The sequence below is a fragment of the Marmota flaviventris genome, chromosome 2 (genome assembly GCF_047511675.1).
Source record: "Marmota flaviventris isolate mMarFla1 chromosome 2, mMarFla1.hap1, whole genome shotgun sequence".
NCBI lineage: Eukaryota > Metazoa > Chordata > Mammalia > Rodentia > Sciuridae > Marmota > Marmota flaviventris.
Genome location: NC_092499.1, coordinates 1,205,523 through 1,219,483, shown reverse-complemented (window position 1 = coordinate 1,219,483; position 13,961 = coordinate 1,205,523). Strand labels below are relative to the sequence as shown.

Genomic DNA, 13,961 nt, shown 5'->3' with positions numbered 1-13,961 from the left:
TTCATTTCTCTTTTACTATAAAACACTAAGGCTTCTATTTGGCCTGACAACCTGATGTCCAAACTCGTTTGGAATTCCTGCCCGTGCTCTGAACTCACCCATGCCTGGCTCTCCCTGACCAATAACAGCAGCGCCTCCTAAATTCTAAATTCTTCCTAAATTAACCTGCCATCTTAACTAGTATTACACTGGCCAGAACCCCGTTAGCTGTAAGGTCCCAAGACACCCCTCTTCGTAACTCTTTGTGCCATAAAACCTTTTACCTGGACCCTGGGCTGCTGACCTCTAGCCCGGCTTTGGGAGAGGCAGCCACTGGCCAGCTTTGTGCACACCATGCAAGCTTGCTTTAATCTGATTTAAAATGGAGTTGGTGGTCTTTTCTTTGCATCGTGGTTCAACACCTCTGCCTCCCTCCATGAGGACACCCACTTACCCAGGACCCCTCCATCTCACCATCCTACATGGGTTGTGCTTGCCAAGGCCCCTTTCCACATAAGGCCCAGCCCCAGAGATGGACCTGAACTTCCTTAGGAGTCCTCTTTCGGCCCCACCCACTCAAGCCCACAGGGCGGGGCCTGCCTTCTGGTCCGCATGGGTGGCTGCCAGGCTCTGACACTTCTGCCCCTTGGATTTCAGACCCTCTGCACAGGGGCCTTTGGTGTGCCTGTGGAGGGCAGTGGGGTGAGGGCCTGTGGTGAAGGCCTGTGGCCCTGCGGCTAGCAGGAATGAGGCCTTTGCTCCTCTGCTCGGCAGAAGCCTGGCTCTAGCCCCCCACTCCATATTCCCCTCCAGCCACAGTCCTGACCCAACCTGGCTGGTGCCCTGGACACCCACAGGCTGACACTCTGGGTCTTGGGCAGCACACAGTGCACTCTCACAGTGCAGGTCAGCCTGCTGTCAGCTGCGAGCCCTGGAGGGCAGGGCAGGGTGCAGCCTGTTTGGTGTCCTGGCCCCTCCTGCCTCTGCTCCGGCTGTTAAGCCCCCAAACCCCAGGCCCAGGCCTTTCCTGCAGTGCCCGAGGTGGGGCCGAAGGACAGGTGGGGAGGTGCTTGGATCAGGTGCCCTGTGCATCTGAGTGCCACTGGCTGCTCCCCTATGGATTTGCTTGGCAGCTGGTTCCCTGGTCCCCAGCTGGGAAGGTGGCATGGTGGTCCTCCAGTCCTTGTCCAGGGCATGAGTGACTCTGTTGCTTTCTGGTGGACGATCCCTGCTAAAGGCTGGGAGGTATCCATCCGACAGTGCTCAGGTTCTGGGTGGTGTCCTTCCTACAGTGCTCATGTTCTGGTGGTGTCCTCCCTACAGTGCTCAGGCTCTGGTGGTGTCCTCCCTACAGTGCTCAGGCTCTGGTGGTGTCCTCCCTACAGTGCTCAGGTTCTGGGTGGTGTCCTTCCTACAGTGCTCAGGTTCTTGGTGGTATCCTCCCTACAGTGCTCAGGCTCTGGGTGGTGTCCTCCCTACAGTGCTCAGGTTCTGGGTGGTGTCCTCCCTACAGTGCTCAGGCTCTGGGTGGTGTCCTCCCTACAGTGCTCAGGCTCTGGGTGGTGTCCTCCCTACAGTGCTCAGGCTCTGGGTGGTGTCCTCCCTACAGTGCTCAGGTTCTGGGTGGTGTCCTCCCTACAGTGCTCAGGCTCTGGGTGGTGTCCTCCCTACAGTGCTCAGGTTCTGGGTGGTGTCCTCCCTACAGTGCTCAGGTTCTCTTGTGGCTGGTGGGGTCCCTGTAAAATCAGTGTTCCTCACAGGCCCTGCCCAGGTTTTGGGCTGGACGTCAGGCTCCAGAGGGGTCAGACACTGTGGCCCTACTCCAGTCAAGGCTGCCGTCTTGTCCTGCCCGATTCACCCTTTGGGTCTGTGGCACCTGAGCTGTGGTGATGGCCCCGCCTTTCAATGAGCAGAGATTGCTACCCCATTTGTCCAGGATGCCTGTGTCCCCTCAGATACTCATGCTACCTTTTACCCCGGGTACCCCCACTGACGTCGTCATCTCTGTGAAGTGCCAGCTGATGTCCCAACTTGTCAAGACAGAAGTCCACCCTCGCTGGGTGGGAACCCTTAGTCTCGCCTCACATTGACGCTGTCAGTGGCTCAGGATTTGCCCAGGAAATGCTGGCCTTGGACAGGGTGGGGAGCTCTCTTGCACAGCCCTTTGCTGGGTACTCTCCCTGAGAGGGTGACCTTCATTCCACAGAGCTGGACAGCCGCCTCCTGGGGGGTCAGAACACCGTCCTCAGAGAGGGCTGAACTGGAGCCCTGGGGTCGTCCTGCTGCCCACGAGCCCTCCCACCTTAGAGGAGCGGGTTCCTTCATTGCTCCTGTCCATGTACCTGCCTGCCCTGGACTTCATACTTGGTCACTCTCTGCCCATGCCCAGCAGGGTGGAGATGGGGCTTCTTCCTTTGTCATGTCTCACCAACACCAACAGCTCCCCTGGCTCCCTCCGCACACTCTGCTGGGGACCTGTGGCCCCCCAAGGGGGCAGCTGGCTCTGGTCTTCCCTGCTGAGCAGGGTGTACAGCCCCACACACAAGCTGAAGCAGGGGTGGGGTGCTGCTGCAGCCAGGACGGGAGAAAGACCCGCCACCCAGGCCAGCACTCCAAGGCCCTGGAGCCACACGGCAGCTGTGTCACAGAGCTGGGCCTTCTGGGAAACTGAGGCAGCATGAAGTCCCCCCATCCCTGATTGTTGAGACCAAGTCAAAAAGATTTCAGCCACGTCGCTCAGAGTAGCAGGAATGAGTTTACTGAAGGGAAGGAAAGGGAAAGGGGACACTTCTCAAAAGAGAAGCACAACTTTCGACTGTCAGCAGGCTGATATCAATTTCACGTCTTCACTGCCATGGCCACTGGAGGTCACTGTGTCCCATGCTGGCTGGTCCCAACTGGATTCTTAACCATACATTTTAACAGACTTTATGGTTAGGGGGAGCTACCTCATTTCCCAGAGTTCTTGGACCTGGTCTGTGAAGAGGGTCACAGAAGGGTCTCCATCAGGGCAACTTGGGTTCCTCTTACCTACGTAATGGTGGGCCTGCACTTCTCCTGAGTTAACAGGTAGTTCACTAAGGAATGTGACATATACTGTCTACCCAGGCCAGGCAGGGCTGCAGGTAAAAGGCTTCTTGGAAGGAAGTATATGGGGTGAGCACCGTGGGCCCCTGTGTAGAGTTATTCCCTTAACCTCATGTTCCCTAGATTCACATGTCTGTGCCCCTCCACTAGAGCTGTGCAGGGCTGGAGAGGGAATGCACTTGATGGCTTTTCTCCTTAGACTTCCTGGTGAAGGGGGGCACCCTCCCCTTGTTCACGTGCTCCACGTGAATACTCCCCTTGTTCCCATGTTCCACGTGCACCCTCTCCTTGTTCCCATACTCCAAGTGCATTGATCCCTTGGTCCTGTGCTCCACATGCACCCTCGACTTGTTCCCATCCTCCATGTGCATCCTCCACTTGTTCCCGTGCTCCACGTGCATCCTCCCCTTGTTCCCATGTTCCACATACAACCTCGCCTTGTTCCAGTGCTCCACGTGCACCCTCTCCTTGTTCCCATACTCCAAGTGCATTGATCCCTTGGTCCTGTGCTCCACATGCACCCTAGCCTTGTTCCCATCCTCCATGTGCATCCTCCACTTGTTCCCGTGCTCCACGTGCATCCTCCCCTTGTTCCCATGTTCCACACACATCCTCGCCTTGTTCCAGTGCTCCACGTGCATCCTCCCCTTGTTCCCATGCTCCACGTGCATCCTCCCCTTGTTCCTGTGCTCCACGTGCATCCTCCCCTTGTTCCTGTGCTGCACGTGCACCCTCCCCTTGTTACTGTGCTCCACGTGCATCCTAACCTCGTTCCCGTGCTCCACGTGCATCCTCCCCTTGTTCCCGTGCTCCACGTGCATCCTCCCCTTGTTCCTGTGCTACAATGCATCCTCCCCTCGTTCCTGTGCTCCACGTGCATCCTCCCCTCGTTCCTGTGCTCCACGTGTATCCTTCCCTGTTCCCATGTTCCACGTGCACCCTCCCCTTGTTCCCATGCTCCACATGCATCCTTCCGTTTTTCCCATGCTCCACGTGTACCCTCCCCTTGTTTCCATGTTCCACATGCATCTTCCCCTTGTTCCCGTGCTCCACGTGCATCCTCCCCTCGTTCCCGTGCTCCACGTGCATCTTCCCCTCGTTCCCATGCTCCACGTGCGTCCTCCCCTTGTTCCCGTGCTCCACGTGCATCCTCCCCTTGTTCCCGTGCTCCACTTGCATCCTCCCCTTGTTCCCCTGCTCCACGTGCTTCCTCCCCTTGTTCCCGTGCTCCACGGGCATCCACTCCTTGTTCCCGTGCTCCACGTGTACCCTCCCCTTGTTCCCGTGCTTCACGTGCATCCTCCCCTTGTTCCCGTGCTGCACGTGCATCCTCCCCTTGTTCCTATGCTCCAATGCATCCTCCCCTCATTCCCATGCTCCATATGCATCCTCCCCTCGTTCCTGTGCTCCACGTGTATCCTCCTCTTGTTCCCATGTTCCACGTGCACCCTCCCCTTGTTCCCATGTTCCACATGCATCTTCCCCTGGTTCCTGTGCTCCACGTGCATCCTCCCCTTGTTCACGTGCTCCACGTGCATCCTCCCCTTGTTCCCGTGCTCCAATGCATCCTCCCCTCGTTCCCCTGCTCCACATGCATCCTCCCCTCGTTCCTGTGCTCTACGTGTATCCTCCCCTTGTTCCCGTGCTCCACGTGCATCCTCCCCTTGTTCCCCTGCTCCACGTGCATCCTCCCCTTGTTCCCGTGCTCCACGTGCATCCTCCCCTCGTTCCTGTGCTCCACGTGCACCCTCCCCTTTTTCCCGTGCTACATGTGCATCTTCCCCTTGTTCCCGTGCTCCACGGGCATTCACCCCTTGTTCCTGTGCTCCACGTGCATCCTCCCCTTGTTCCCGTGCTCCACGTGCATCCTCCCCTTATTCCCATGCTCCACGTGAACCCTCCCCTTGTTCCCATGTTCCACATGCATCTTCCCCTTGTTCCCGTGCTCCATGTGCATCCTCCCCTTGTTCCCGTGCTCCAATGCATCCTCCCCTTGTTCCCGTGCTCCACGTGCATCCTCCCCTCATTCCCGTGCTTCACGTGCATCCTGCCCTTGTTCCCGTGCTCCATGGGCATCCACTCCTTGTTCCCGTGCTCCACGTGCATCCTCCCCTTGTTCCTGTGCTCCACGTGTATCCTTCCCTTGTTCCCATGTTCCACGTGCACCCTCCCCTTGTTCCCATGTTCCACATACATCTTCCCCTTGTTCCCGTGCTCCACGTGCATCCTCCCCTTGTTCCCATTCTCCACGTGCATCCTCCCCTTGTTCCAGTGCTCCATGTGCATCCTCGCCTTGTTTCCGTGCTCCATGTGCACCCTCTCCTTGTTCCCGTGCTCCACATGCATCCTCCCCTTTTTCCTGTGCTCCACGTGTACCCTCCCCTTGTTCCCATGTTCCACATGCATCTTCCCCTTGTTCTCGTGCTCCACGTGCATCCTCCCCTTGTTCCCATGCTCCACGTGTATCCTCCCCTTGTCCTGTGCTCCACGCGCATCCTCGCCTTGTTTCCGTGCTCCATGTGCACCCTCTCCTTGTTCCCGTGCTCCACATGCATCCTCCCCTTTTTCCTGTGCTCCACGTGTACCCTCCCCTTGTTCCCATGTTCCACATGCATCTTCCCCTTGTTCCCGTGCTCCACGTGCATCCTCCCCTTTCCCCCATTGTCCCCTTGCACCCTCCCTTTGTTTTTGTCCTCCACATTCATCCTCCTCCTGTTCTGGAGCTCCCCCCTGCACCTTCCTCCTGTTCTCCTGCTTTTATGTGCATATTCTTTCTGTTCCCGTGCTCTCGCCTGCATCCCCCCTTGTCATTTCTGTGCTTCTATGTGCTGCACAAGTTTCATTGGCTGCAAGGGACGCCTTTGAATTTCATTGCTTCTATAAACCCCTCCTGGAAAAGGCCGTTAAACACCTAACGGCCACTAGATGTCCTCCTTCTCCTTCGCATATTCCTCAGTCCACAGAGCAGAGGGATGCCCCACATCATAGGCTTTTTTTGGTGGGCCATGAAATTTTGACGATCAGAGTCAGGACAAGGTCTTACCTCCGTGCCTTCTGGACCAATTCCTCCCTCAGTGCCACAACACAGGAAGGGGAACGGGGAACGGGGAACGATCTTGTTCATACACGTCTACCTTAAAACCTCTCCCCGAGGATTTCAGAGCTCCTCCTAATTCAGCTGTCTAAACTGACTCTAACGTGAGTCGATAGTCAACCCTGCTGTGATCAAGACGGTGAGTCTCATTTGTGTGAAGTTTTTACAGAGAAGACGCACCAAATGGATCTAACATCAGTGGGATCCCTCCTAAAGATGTTTGTTAAGCAGACAGCTGATTAAAACATCTGCTGAATCTAACATCGGGTCCCTTAACCTAGGTTCCACGAGGTGAGGCCTCCAAGCATCGCAGGTGGTTCCACAGGTTGGTAAGGGACCCTCTTCTTGGCAGCCTGTGCACCAGCTTTGGAGCTCCCATCCTACGCGTCAAGATTTTGTACCTTTACCGATGAAAGGCATGCACTGTGTGACAACACACGTGATAGACCCTCGGGGACTCGCTTCTGGGTGAGATGTGAGAAGAGTGGCCATCACCCAGTGGTGATGAGCATGGCCATTGCCCAGTGGTGACGAACATGGCCATCTCCCCAGCCTGGCCTCTCTGGATCTGCTGTGGCCTGCTGTGGCTCTACGAGGTGACCCCATGCTGTCCCCTGGCACTGCCGCACTTACACGCAGTCCTGGGGATACTGCGTGCGGCCCCAGCTCCTTGGCAGCTTCTCCAGCATTTGCTGCTGGGCACCTTTGTGGTGATGGCCATTCTAATAGGGAGGGCAGAGGGTCCCTGGCTGGGAGAGGCTGAGGTCCCTGCAGCCCTGTGGTGAATCCCAGGCAGCCAGGTGTGCCCCTGGATTCTGTGCCCTGGCATTTTGTTGAGAATTTTTGAATGTATATTCTTCATTTTTTTAAAATCAGGGCAATGATGGCCTTGTAGGATGGAATTCTGAGATTTCCCTGCCTTTCAACCTGTGCTGGTCTGTTTTCTGCAGGTATAAGAGAACACGTGCGTCTGGGTATCTCCTGGTGAGGAGAGCTCAGTAAGTCAAGGTTCTGGAAGGTGCATGTCTGATGGGGGGCCATTTGTTCAGGCTCCGAGAGGGCCGACTGGCGGAAGGAATCGTCTCAGGTGCACACCTGAAGAGGGGGGAGCCGGGCGGGGCGGGAAGCCAGCCACGGGGCGGGCTGGCCAGTGGGCCAGCGGCCATGCCCTGGTAAGGGCCCCGCTCTTTCAGGAGCTGACTGACTCTTGGGCCCCTCTCTTGAGGGCGGCTTTCAGTGACTCAGCACCGCCCACAAGGCCCCACTGCTTTAGGAAAAGCATTCCTACACACACCTGCCCTCCACACGTCGGAGTGGGGCCCCTCTGGTGGCCTCATTTTAACGTGGTTACCTCTGGAAAGGTCCTGTCTCCAAATAGGGTCACATAAGGTAGTCTGGGCTCCAAGCTCCCCCACCTCTCACCCCGCCACACTGGGGACCTGCACCGCTGTGGGCAAAGCACCTTTCCTGGGGGGCAGTTAGGGAAGAGTTGGTGTCGGCTCCTCTCTGAGCATCAGGAGCCCTCCGCAGTGGAGGCTCGGCCCTGGGCTTCTCGTGGCAGGCAGGGCTGCCACTCCACCTGCTGCTGGCCCCTGCTCTGCTCACTTCCCCCTTCCCTGTGGCTGGACAGTGGTGGGTGGGAGTCCAGGGTTCCTCACTGCTTCCAGGCTTCCAGTTAGTTGGCATTCCGGTGTTCCTCCCAGTCCCCTGGCCCTTGGTTTCTGTGGGATCGTGTATCAGCTCTCCTTTATCGTATCCAGATTGACTTACTTGGGTCTTTCCTCTTTTTTCTTGTTCCAGCTAAAAGTTGGTTAATGTTGTTTATCTGTTCAGCAAAACCTCTTCCCTGATGTTCGATGTTATCTTTTTGGCCTGGGAGCAATGCCCGTGCCCCTTGCCACCCACCAGAACCACAGAGAGGAGGGAAGCTCGATGTCTGGCTCACGGTTGTGGAGGTTCAGTCCAGGGTCCACCACTCCAGCCCTGAGGAGGGCGGATCATCGTGGTGGAAAGGCGCCCACGAGTGGTTGCCGGGTGGGGGTCAAGGGACAAAATAGGTGATACCCAGACCTGCCACAGGGCACCATCTGCACTGGCCAGGCCCCACTACAGTCACCACCCAGCACACTGGCCCTTTCAAATTATTAATCCGCCCAACAGATGAATCCACCCATTAGGCCACAGCTCTCCTAGCCTGATCCATGTCACCTCTGAGCATTCCTACATTAGCAGAAGCTTTGGGGGACACGTCGTATCCAAACTGTAACAATACTGAGCAGATTTTCAAAGGGCTCTAGGAAAACAACACATCACGTTTTAATGGTACTCACTCCACATTGAGAGCAGAAAAAGGGGAAAATAGAGGATTCAATGCACAGGCGGAGGAGACCGTGCACACACACCGGCGAAGCTGATGATGAAACTGTGCTCCACACACATCCTGATCCTGACGAAGGAAGGAGTGAGGCCTGTGGAGCCGGGACCTGGGCTGCGGGCTCAAGTGTTCCCAGGTGTCCCCGGGCTCCTCCCCAGGTGTCCCCGGGCTCCTCCCCAGGTGTCCCCGGGCTCCTCCCCAGGAGCTGTGTCTCTGTGACCTTCCCTGGCAACAGGGACCTGACACGTGATTCAATCAACTGTCTTGAGAGGGCAGGATATTCTCCTGGACCCTCTGGGCATCCGTATACGTGGGAAGGAGATCCAGAGCGAGGAGCAGAGATTGGAATGACGGCCTCCGAGGGGCAGGGAGAAGCCCATGCCCAGTGAGACAGGTGGCTCCAGGAAGACGGAGAGGCACGGCAGAGGAGCCTCACTGCACAGCCCTCGGGGGGACAGCTCTGCCTCCATTCTGTCTTTAGACCAAGGGGGGTGCAGGGGCACTGAGAAGCTGTTCCTTGAGAATCTGTTTCTTGAGCAGCAAATGGTGGAGGTTCGCACACCCTGGCTCCTTCCTGCTGCTCTTCTCGCTGTGACCTGGCTGCCATGAGCCGAGCAGCCCTCGTCTGCCACCCCTTCCCACCCGCTTGCTCTGTCTCACCTCAGGCACCTAGAAATGGGGTCTGCTGACCATGGATACCTGTGAAACTGCGAGCCACCGGAACCTTTTCCTTCTCCAAGCTGAACTTCTAGGTGTTTTGGTCCCAGCAATGCAAAGCTAACCAACACAGAAATTAGTGTTCAAAGTGGGTCGTTGCCGGGACTCACCTGACCAAGGGGTTCAGGAGTCTTTGGAACTGGCTTGGGGAGGAGTCTGGAAAATTCCGGAGGTGCAGGCCGGAGAAGCATCACCATGTTGTAGGCAGACTTAAAAAGGGAAGTGCTCATGGAACCTCCGAAGCCAAGTTTGCTGGTGGAAATGCAGAGAGCCAAGAACGTGTTTGCTGTGGTTTAGAGGGAACAGGGCTCTACTTGGAAGTGGTGTTAGAGGCCACTCATGCTGCCCTCTGGAAAGGGACGTGTCCGCCTGCCATCCTTGCCGTGTGACTGTGGGTGAGACAGAATTGAAAAGTGAGGATCCAATTAATCCGGTGGAAGAAATTTCAAGGTAGCCTAGCATCTGTGTGGTGGAATGGGTATTGCTGCAACTTTAGCCAGGTTTACTATGACAATCAGGAGCAGGGAGCAGAGAGGAAGGATTTTAAAAACTTGAATGATGGCCACAGAGCACATGTAAACTCAGGAGCAGGGGTGCTCTGGCTGCCGGAGAGGTTAGGGCCAGAGAGGAGAAACCAAGTCCTCCACATGGAGACAAAGGAAAGGTGGCTCAGGGGCACTCAGGAGGCAGCAGGCCGTCCACTGCAGGTGCCTGGGTGTAAAAGTGGAAACTCACTTGAGCACCTAGGAAGCTGATTCCCCAGGCCCGTTTCCCCATGCTCAGCTGACCAGGCCACCCCAGCCGTGGTCCAAGAGGCCTGGCTACTGAGCCTGCTGGCAGCAGGTCCTGGCCTCACGCCTGGGGTGTGGGTTTTGCAGGCAGAAATGAAAACTGTGGAAGATATGGGCCATGGGAACTTCCATGGAGATTTCCAAGGGAAGCCTGGGGCCAGGCAAGATGTGGCAGGGCCAGAGTTCCTTTGGGCAGCCTCTGACAGGGCAGTCCACGCCTCTGGGGAGCAAAGCTGACCCTTCAATGGAGAGCCTAGGAAGTTAAAGAGGTGCAGGCCGGAGAGGCATCACCATGTTGTAGGCAGACTTGCAAAGGGAAGTGCTCAAGGAACCTCCGAGGCCGAGATTGCAGGTGGAAATGCAGAGAGCCAAGAACGTGGGAGAGCTGCTGAGAACAGCTGCAGGAGTCAAGCACAGCCCACCAGAGACAGGCCACGTGAGCCACAGCAGGCCAAGCCACAGGCGTCCGGCTACCCAGGCCCTGTGGTCGGTGTCCGAGCAACCCAAGTCCAGGATGCTGGGCGTGGAGCTACAGGCCTTCATGTGAGCCCAGTTGGGTTTTGGGCCGTTTGGTTGCATGTCTTATTTCTGTGCCCTGTTCTTCCCTGTTGGAACAGGAATGCTGTCTTTTTTTCCTGGGAAAGAACATGTATTCATTTCCATTGGGTGCCACTTCACTGGCCCACTCTGTGCAGACCGTTGTGCAGGGTCTGAGAATTCCAGTTGCTCAGATCTGGTCTGCACCTGGCCTTGCTCCAGCCTCTCTCTACTGTAAGCAGGCACCTCTGCTTCCAACCCAACCAAATCAGCTGCATTAGGTTGAGTCAGATGCAGTAACAAACGTGTGCAAAATCTTAGATGTTTACTTCTTATTCTCACTGCCCATCTGAAACAGGTGGGATGAGAGTCTGACCATCTAGTCACTCAGGACCACAGGGGGACAAAGAGTTAACTGTGAGTGACATCACCATCTCAAGCCAAGGGGAAACCAAGGGGAAACCAAGGGGAAACGGCAGACTGTATGGAAGGGCTTCCAACCAAAAGGAAGCCAGGTCATTCCTGCTCTTAGTTTAGTGGCCAAAGCAGTCACAACACCATGCTTAATTTGATGGGATGAAGAGGGGATGCTTTCCTGTGTTTGGAAGAAGAGGAGAAACAGAACTATTGGTAATCACTACAAATATGATCTGCAATCCACACCCCCCTCCCTAACGTTCTTCGTTCCCTGATCCTGTTTTGTCCAAATGTAATGCAATTGTCTTTTGAAAGCACCTCACTTGCTTTGAGTTCTGTGAGGACGTGAGTCTTGGAGGAGACTGGGCCTGGACTTTGAGCTATGCTGAGATGGTTAAGACTCTTGGGGACTCTCTGGGAGGTTGAGACGACACCTCACACTGTGACATGTGCGTTAGTTTGTAGGGCCAGTGGTAAAACCCGTGCCTTGTATCTGGGATGCCCTCACAATGGTTCCATGATCAGACGAGTGGTCCACAGATGAATAAATCTCAGAGGTGGGGCTTTAGGACACCCAGGTTGTGTGGGCGGTGACATTCCAGGGCACAAGTCCTCAGATGGATTAACAATCTGAATGGACTGTGAGGTGATGGCTCTAGGCAGTGGGGTTTGGCTGGAGAAGTCAGGTCACTGGGGACATGCCCTGGGAATGATGGCTGTCCCTGACCCTCCCAGTTCTGTCTCTCTCTTTGCGACCTGGCTGTTGTGAGTGGAACAGCTCTCTCTGCCACACCTTCTCCCCTTGTTGTTCTCCTGGCAGGCCCAGTGCAATGGAGCTGGCTGACTGTGGAACCAGACCTCTACAACTGGGAGTCAAAGTAGAAATTCCTCCTGCAGGTTGTTCCTGTTGAGCCTTGGGTCACAACAGTGCAAACTGACTAACCCCGCCACAGGGCAGGAGGAGGCCTGATGGACGGGAGCGCAGTCACTGTCCCTGAAAGGGCACCCTTAGCTGCACTCTGCCATGGCTGGGACCACGTTCCTAAGTGTAGAGGGCTCCTGAGCACCTCCCACTGTCCTGAGTGCTGGCTGCTTGGCCTGGGGGCCCCTGCTGGCCCTGGGTGCCCTGCAGGGAGGCTCGCGTCTGGCCTCACAGTGCCATTCACAGCCCTTGCGATGCCTGTCACACAGCGATGCACAGTGCCCCCTGTGGTGGGAGAAGTGTTCCTGGACGTGTGGGCAGCCCTGCTGACGTGGCCTGGAAAGCCAGGTTTCCTCTTGGCCCCTGTCCGGCACCCCACCCACTCCAGGGTTCTCCCAGGATGTTGGCAGATCCGATTCTGGTACTTCCCGCTAGAGAGTGAGGCTCTGGACACGGGGTCAGTGAGGCCCAGAATCTGTGAGGGCTTTTCCAGAGCTGGGCCCAGCTCCTGCAGTGTCGACTCAGACAGGACACAGGAGACAGAGAGCCATGGTAAGTTGGTCCAGGGTTTCCACACCCAGGCCAGCAGCCAGCGCAGAGGAGGGGCCACAGCATCTGCCTGGTGTGTGCATGGTGAAGGTCCCTACAGTGGCCTGGCCTGGGATGGGGACTTTTTCTGTCAGTGCCCAGCACAATTTGAGTGTGTGCCCTTGGGGGTGGAAGAGGCTGAGCCAGGTGACTGTCCCTGCTTCCTAGTAACCTGGGCTGCCGGGTGGGAGCTGCTGCACCTGGCCCTGGTGAACCAGCTCTCCGCCCTGGCCAAGCTGTTTTCTGTTCTGACTGTGGACGCAATGGTGCCGCGGTCAGTGAGCATGTACGTAAAATGTCCGAGTTTTCTCTCGGGGTGTTATGTGAAGCTGTCAGGTTGTGCCTGCCAATTTAGTGTCTGGAAATGCTCTCTGTGCAGCTGGGTGTAGGCTCTGGTGCAGACTCCTGACCTTGGCCACAGGCATGGGACGTTATGTTCTGTGTTAATCAGAGATGGGTCATGGGAAAGGTTCTTAGTGATTTCCCTGGCAGTGTGTCCATCCACAAAAGAGGCCAGTGTCTTGGCATTGATACACGAAAGTGACCCTACCCACGTGGACTTCTTAGCAGGAGCTTGGTCACAGACATGTCATGTCTGAGAAGGGTCTGAGGACGTGGTGGCACCGGGCTGGGATTAGTGTTCATGAGGTTCTGCTGAAGGTTGAGAGGACACCCACGAGCAGGAGGGTGACCATGACTCCCTACCCAGGACAGTACCCCTCCCACTCTGCTTGCCCGACAGAGAGCCCAGGAGGTGCAGACCAGCCCTGGGCTGGCGAGAAATGGGAAACAGAGGCTACTCCAACAGAGCGGCCTGGACTGCACCGCCTAGTGGGTCCGGTGGGCAGCTCCCTTCAGGAGGTCCGCAGCTGAAGTCCTGCCCTCAGGCAGAGCCTGCCCTGGGCCCTGGGCCTCGCTCCCCACTGTGAACACACCATCACCAGGTCTGGGAGATGCTCCAAAACCAACTCAAGAACAAAGAACAGGAAACTGGCAGGAAGCAGAGACCACAGGAGTAAACCTGTCTCTCCTCATTTTCTCCAAGCAAAAATGTTGATATTGTAACTTTGGTTAGATGCTTCCTTCATTCCTTCTGAGTTTTATGTATGCCTGTATCATTTAGAGGTTCATATGAATTGATGGGAAAAATAAATTATGTCTGTATCTTTTAACTTTATTGAGGTACACTTGACAAGTAAAAATTGTAATTATCAAAAGTGTCCAAGGTGAAACTTTTATATATGTACAAATTGTGAAATGATTGCCACAATTAACCTAATTAGTATGTAGACCACCTCACATATTTATCTCCTTAGTGTGATAATACATAAGTTCTATTCTCTTAGCAAATTTTGAGTGTACAAACCTTATTTTTAATTATTCAGTGCATTGGCTTTCCAGAATTTATATATCTTTGTAACTACAAATTTGTACATTTTTAACAACATCTTCCCA

General features: G+C 55.6%; 1 protein-coding gene and 1 long non-coding RNA gene across 2 annotated transcripts; one reads left to right on the top strand and one right to left on the bottom strand.

Annotated features, from left to right (window-relative positions):
• Nucleotides 1-3,212: 3,212 nt before the first annotated feature.
• On the bottom strand, nt 3,213-5,502 carry LOC139704815 (high mobility group nucleosome-binding domain-containing protein 5-like). The gene is made up of 3 exons (XM_071609117.1): nt 5,081-5,502; nt 4,066-4,408; nt 3,213-3,905 (listed from the first exon to the last, which is right to left on the bottom strand). The coding sequence occupies exons 1-3, from the start codon at nt 5,500-5,502 to the stop codon at nt 3,213-3,215; spliced, it is 1,458 nt and encodes a 485-aa protein (XP_071465218.1).
• A 5,169-nt stretch (nt 5,503-10,671) lies between these two features.
• On the top strand, nt 10,672-13,683 carry LOC139704648 (uncharacterized). The gene is made up of 2 exons (XR_011706486.1): nt 10,672-12,470; nt 13,249-13,683. It is a non-coding gene; the product is annotated as an uncharacterized lncRNA (long non-coding RNA).
• Nucleotides 13,684-13,961: the final 278 nt, after the last annotated feature.

Excerpts from the sequence above, each read along its gene's own strand:
- LOC139704815 (XM_071609117.1), bottom strand. The coding sequence starts at position 5,502 with ATGCACGTGGAGCACGAGAACAAGGGGAAGATGCATGTGGAACATGGG. Across the intron at positions 4,409-5,080 it reads CACGGGAATGAGGGGAGGAT|GAACAAGGGGAGGATGCACG; the intron begins GCACGTGGAGCA and ends ATTGGAGCATAG. Across the intron at positions 3,906-4,065 it reads AACATGGAAACAAGGGGAGG|CACAGGAACAAGGGGAGGAT; the intron begins GTACACGTGGAG and ends GATGCATTGTAG.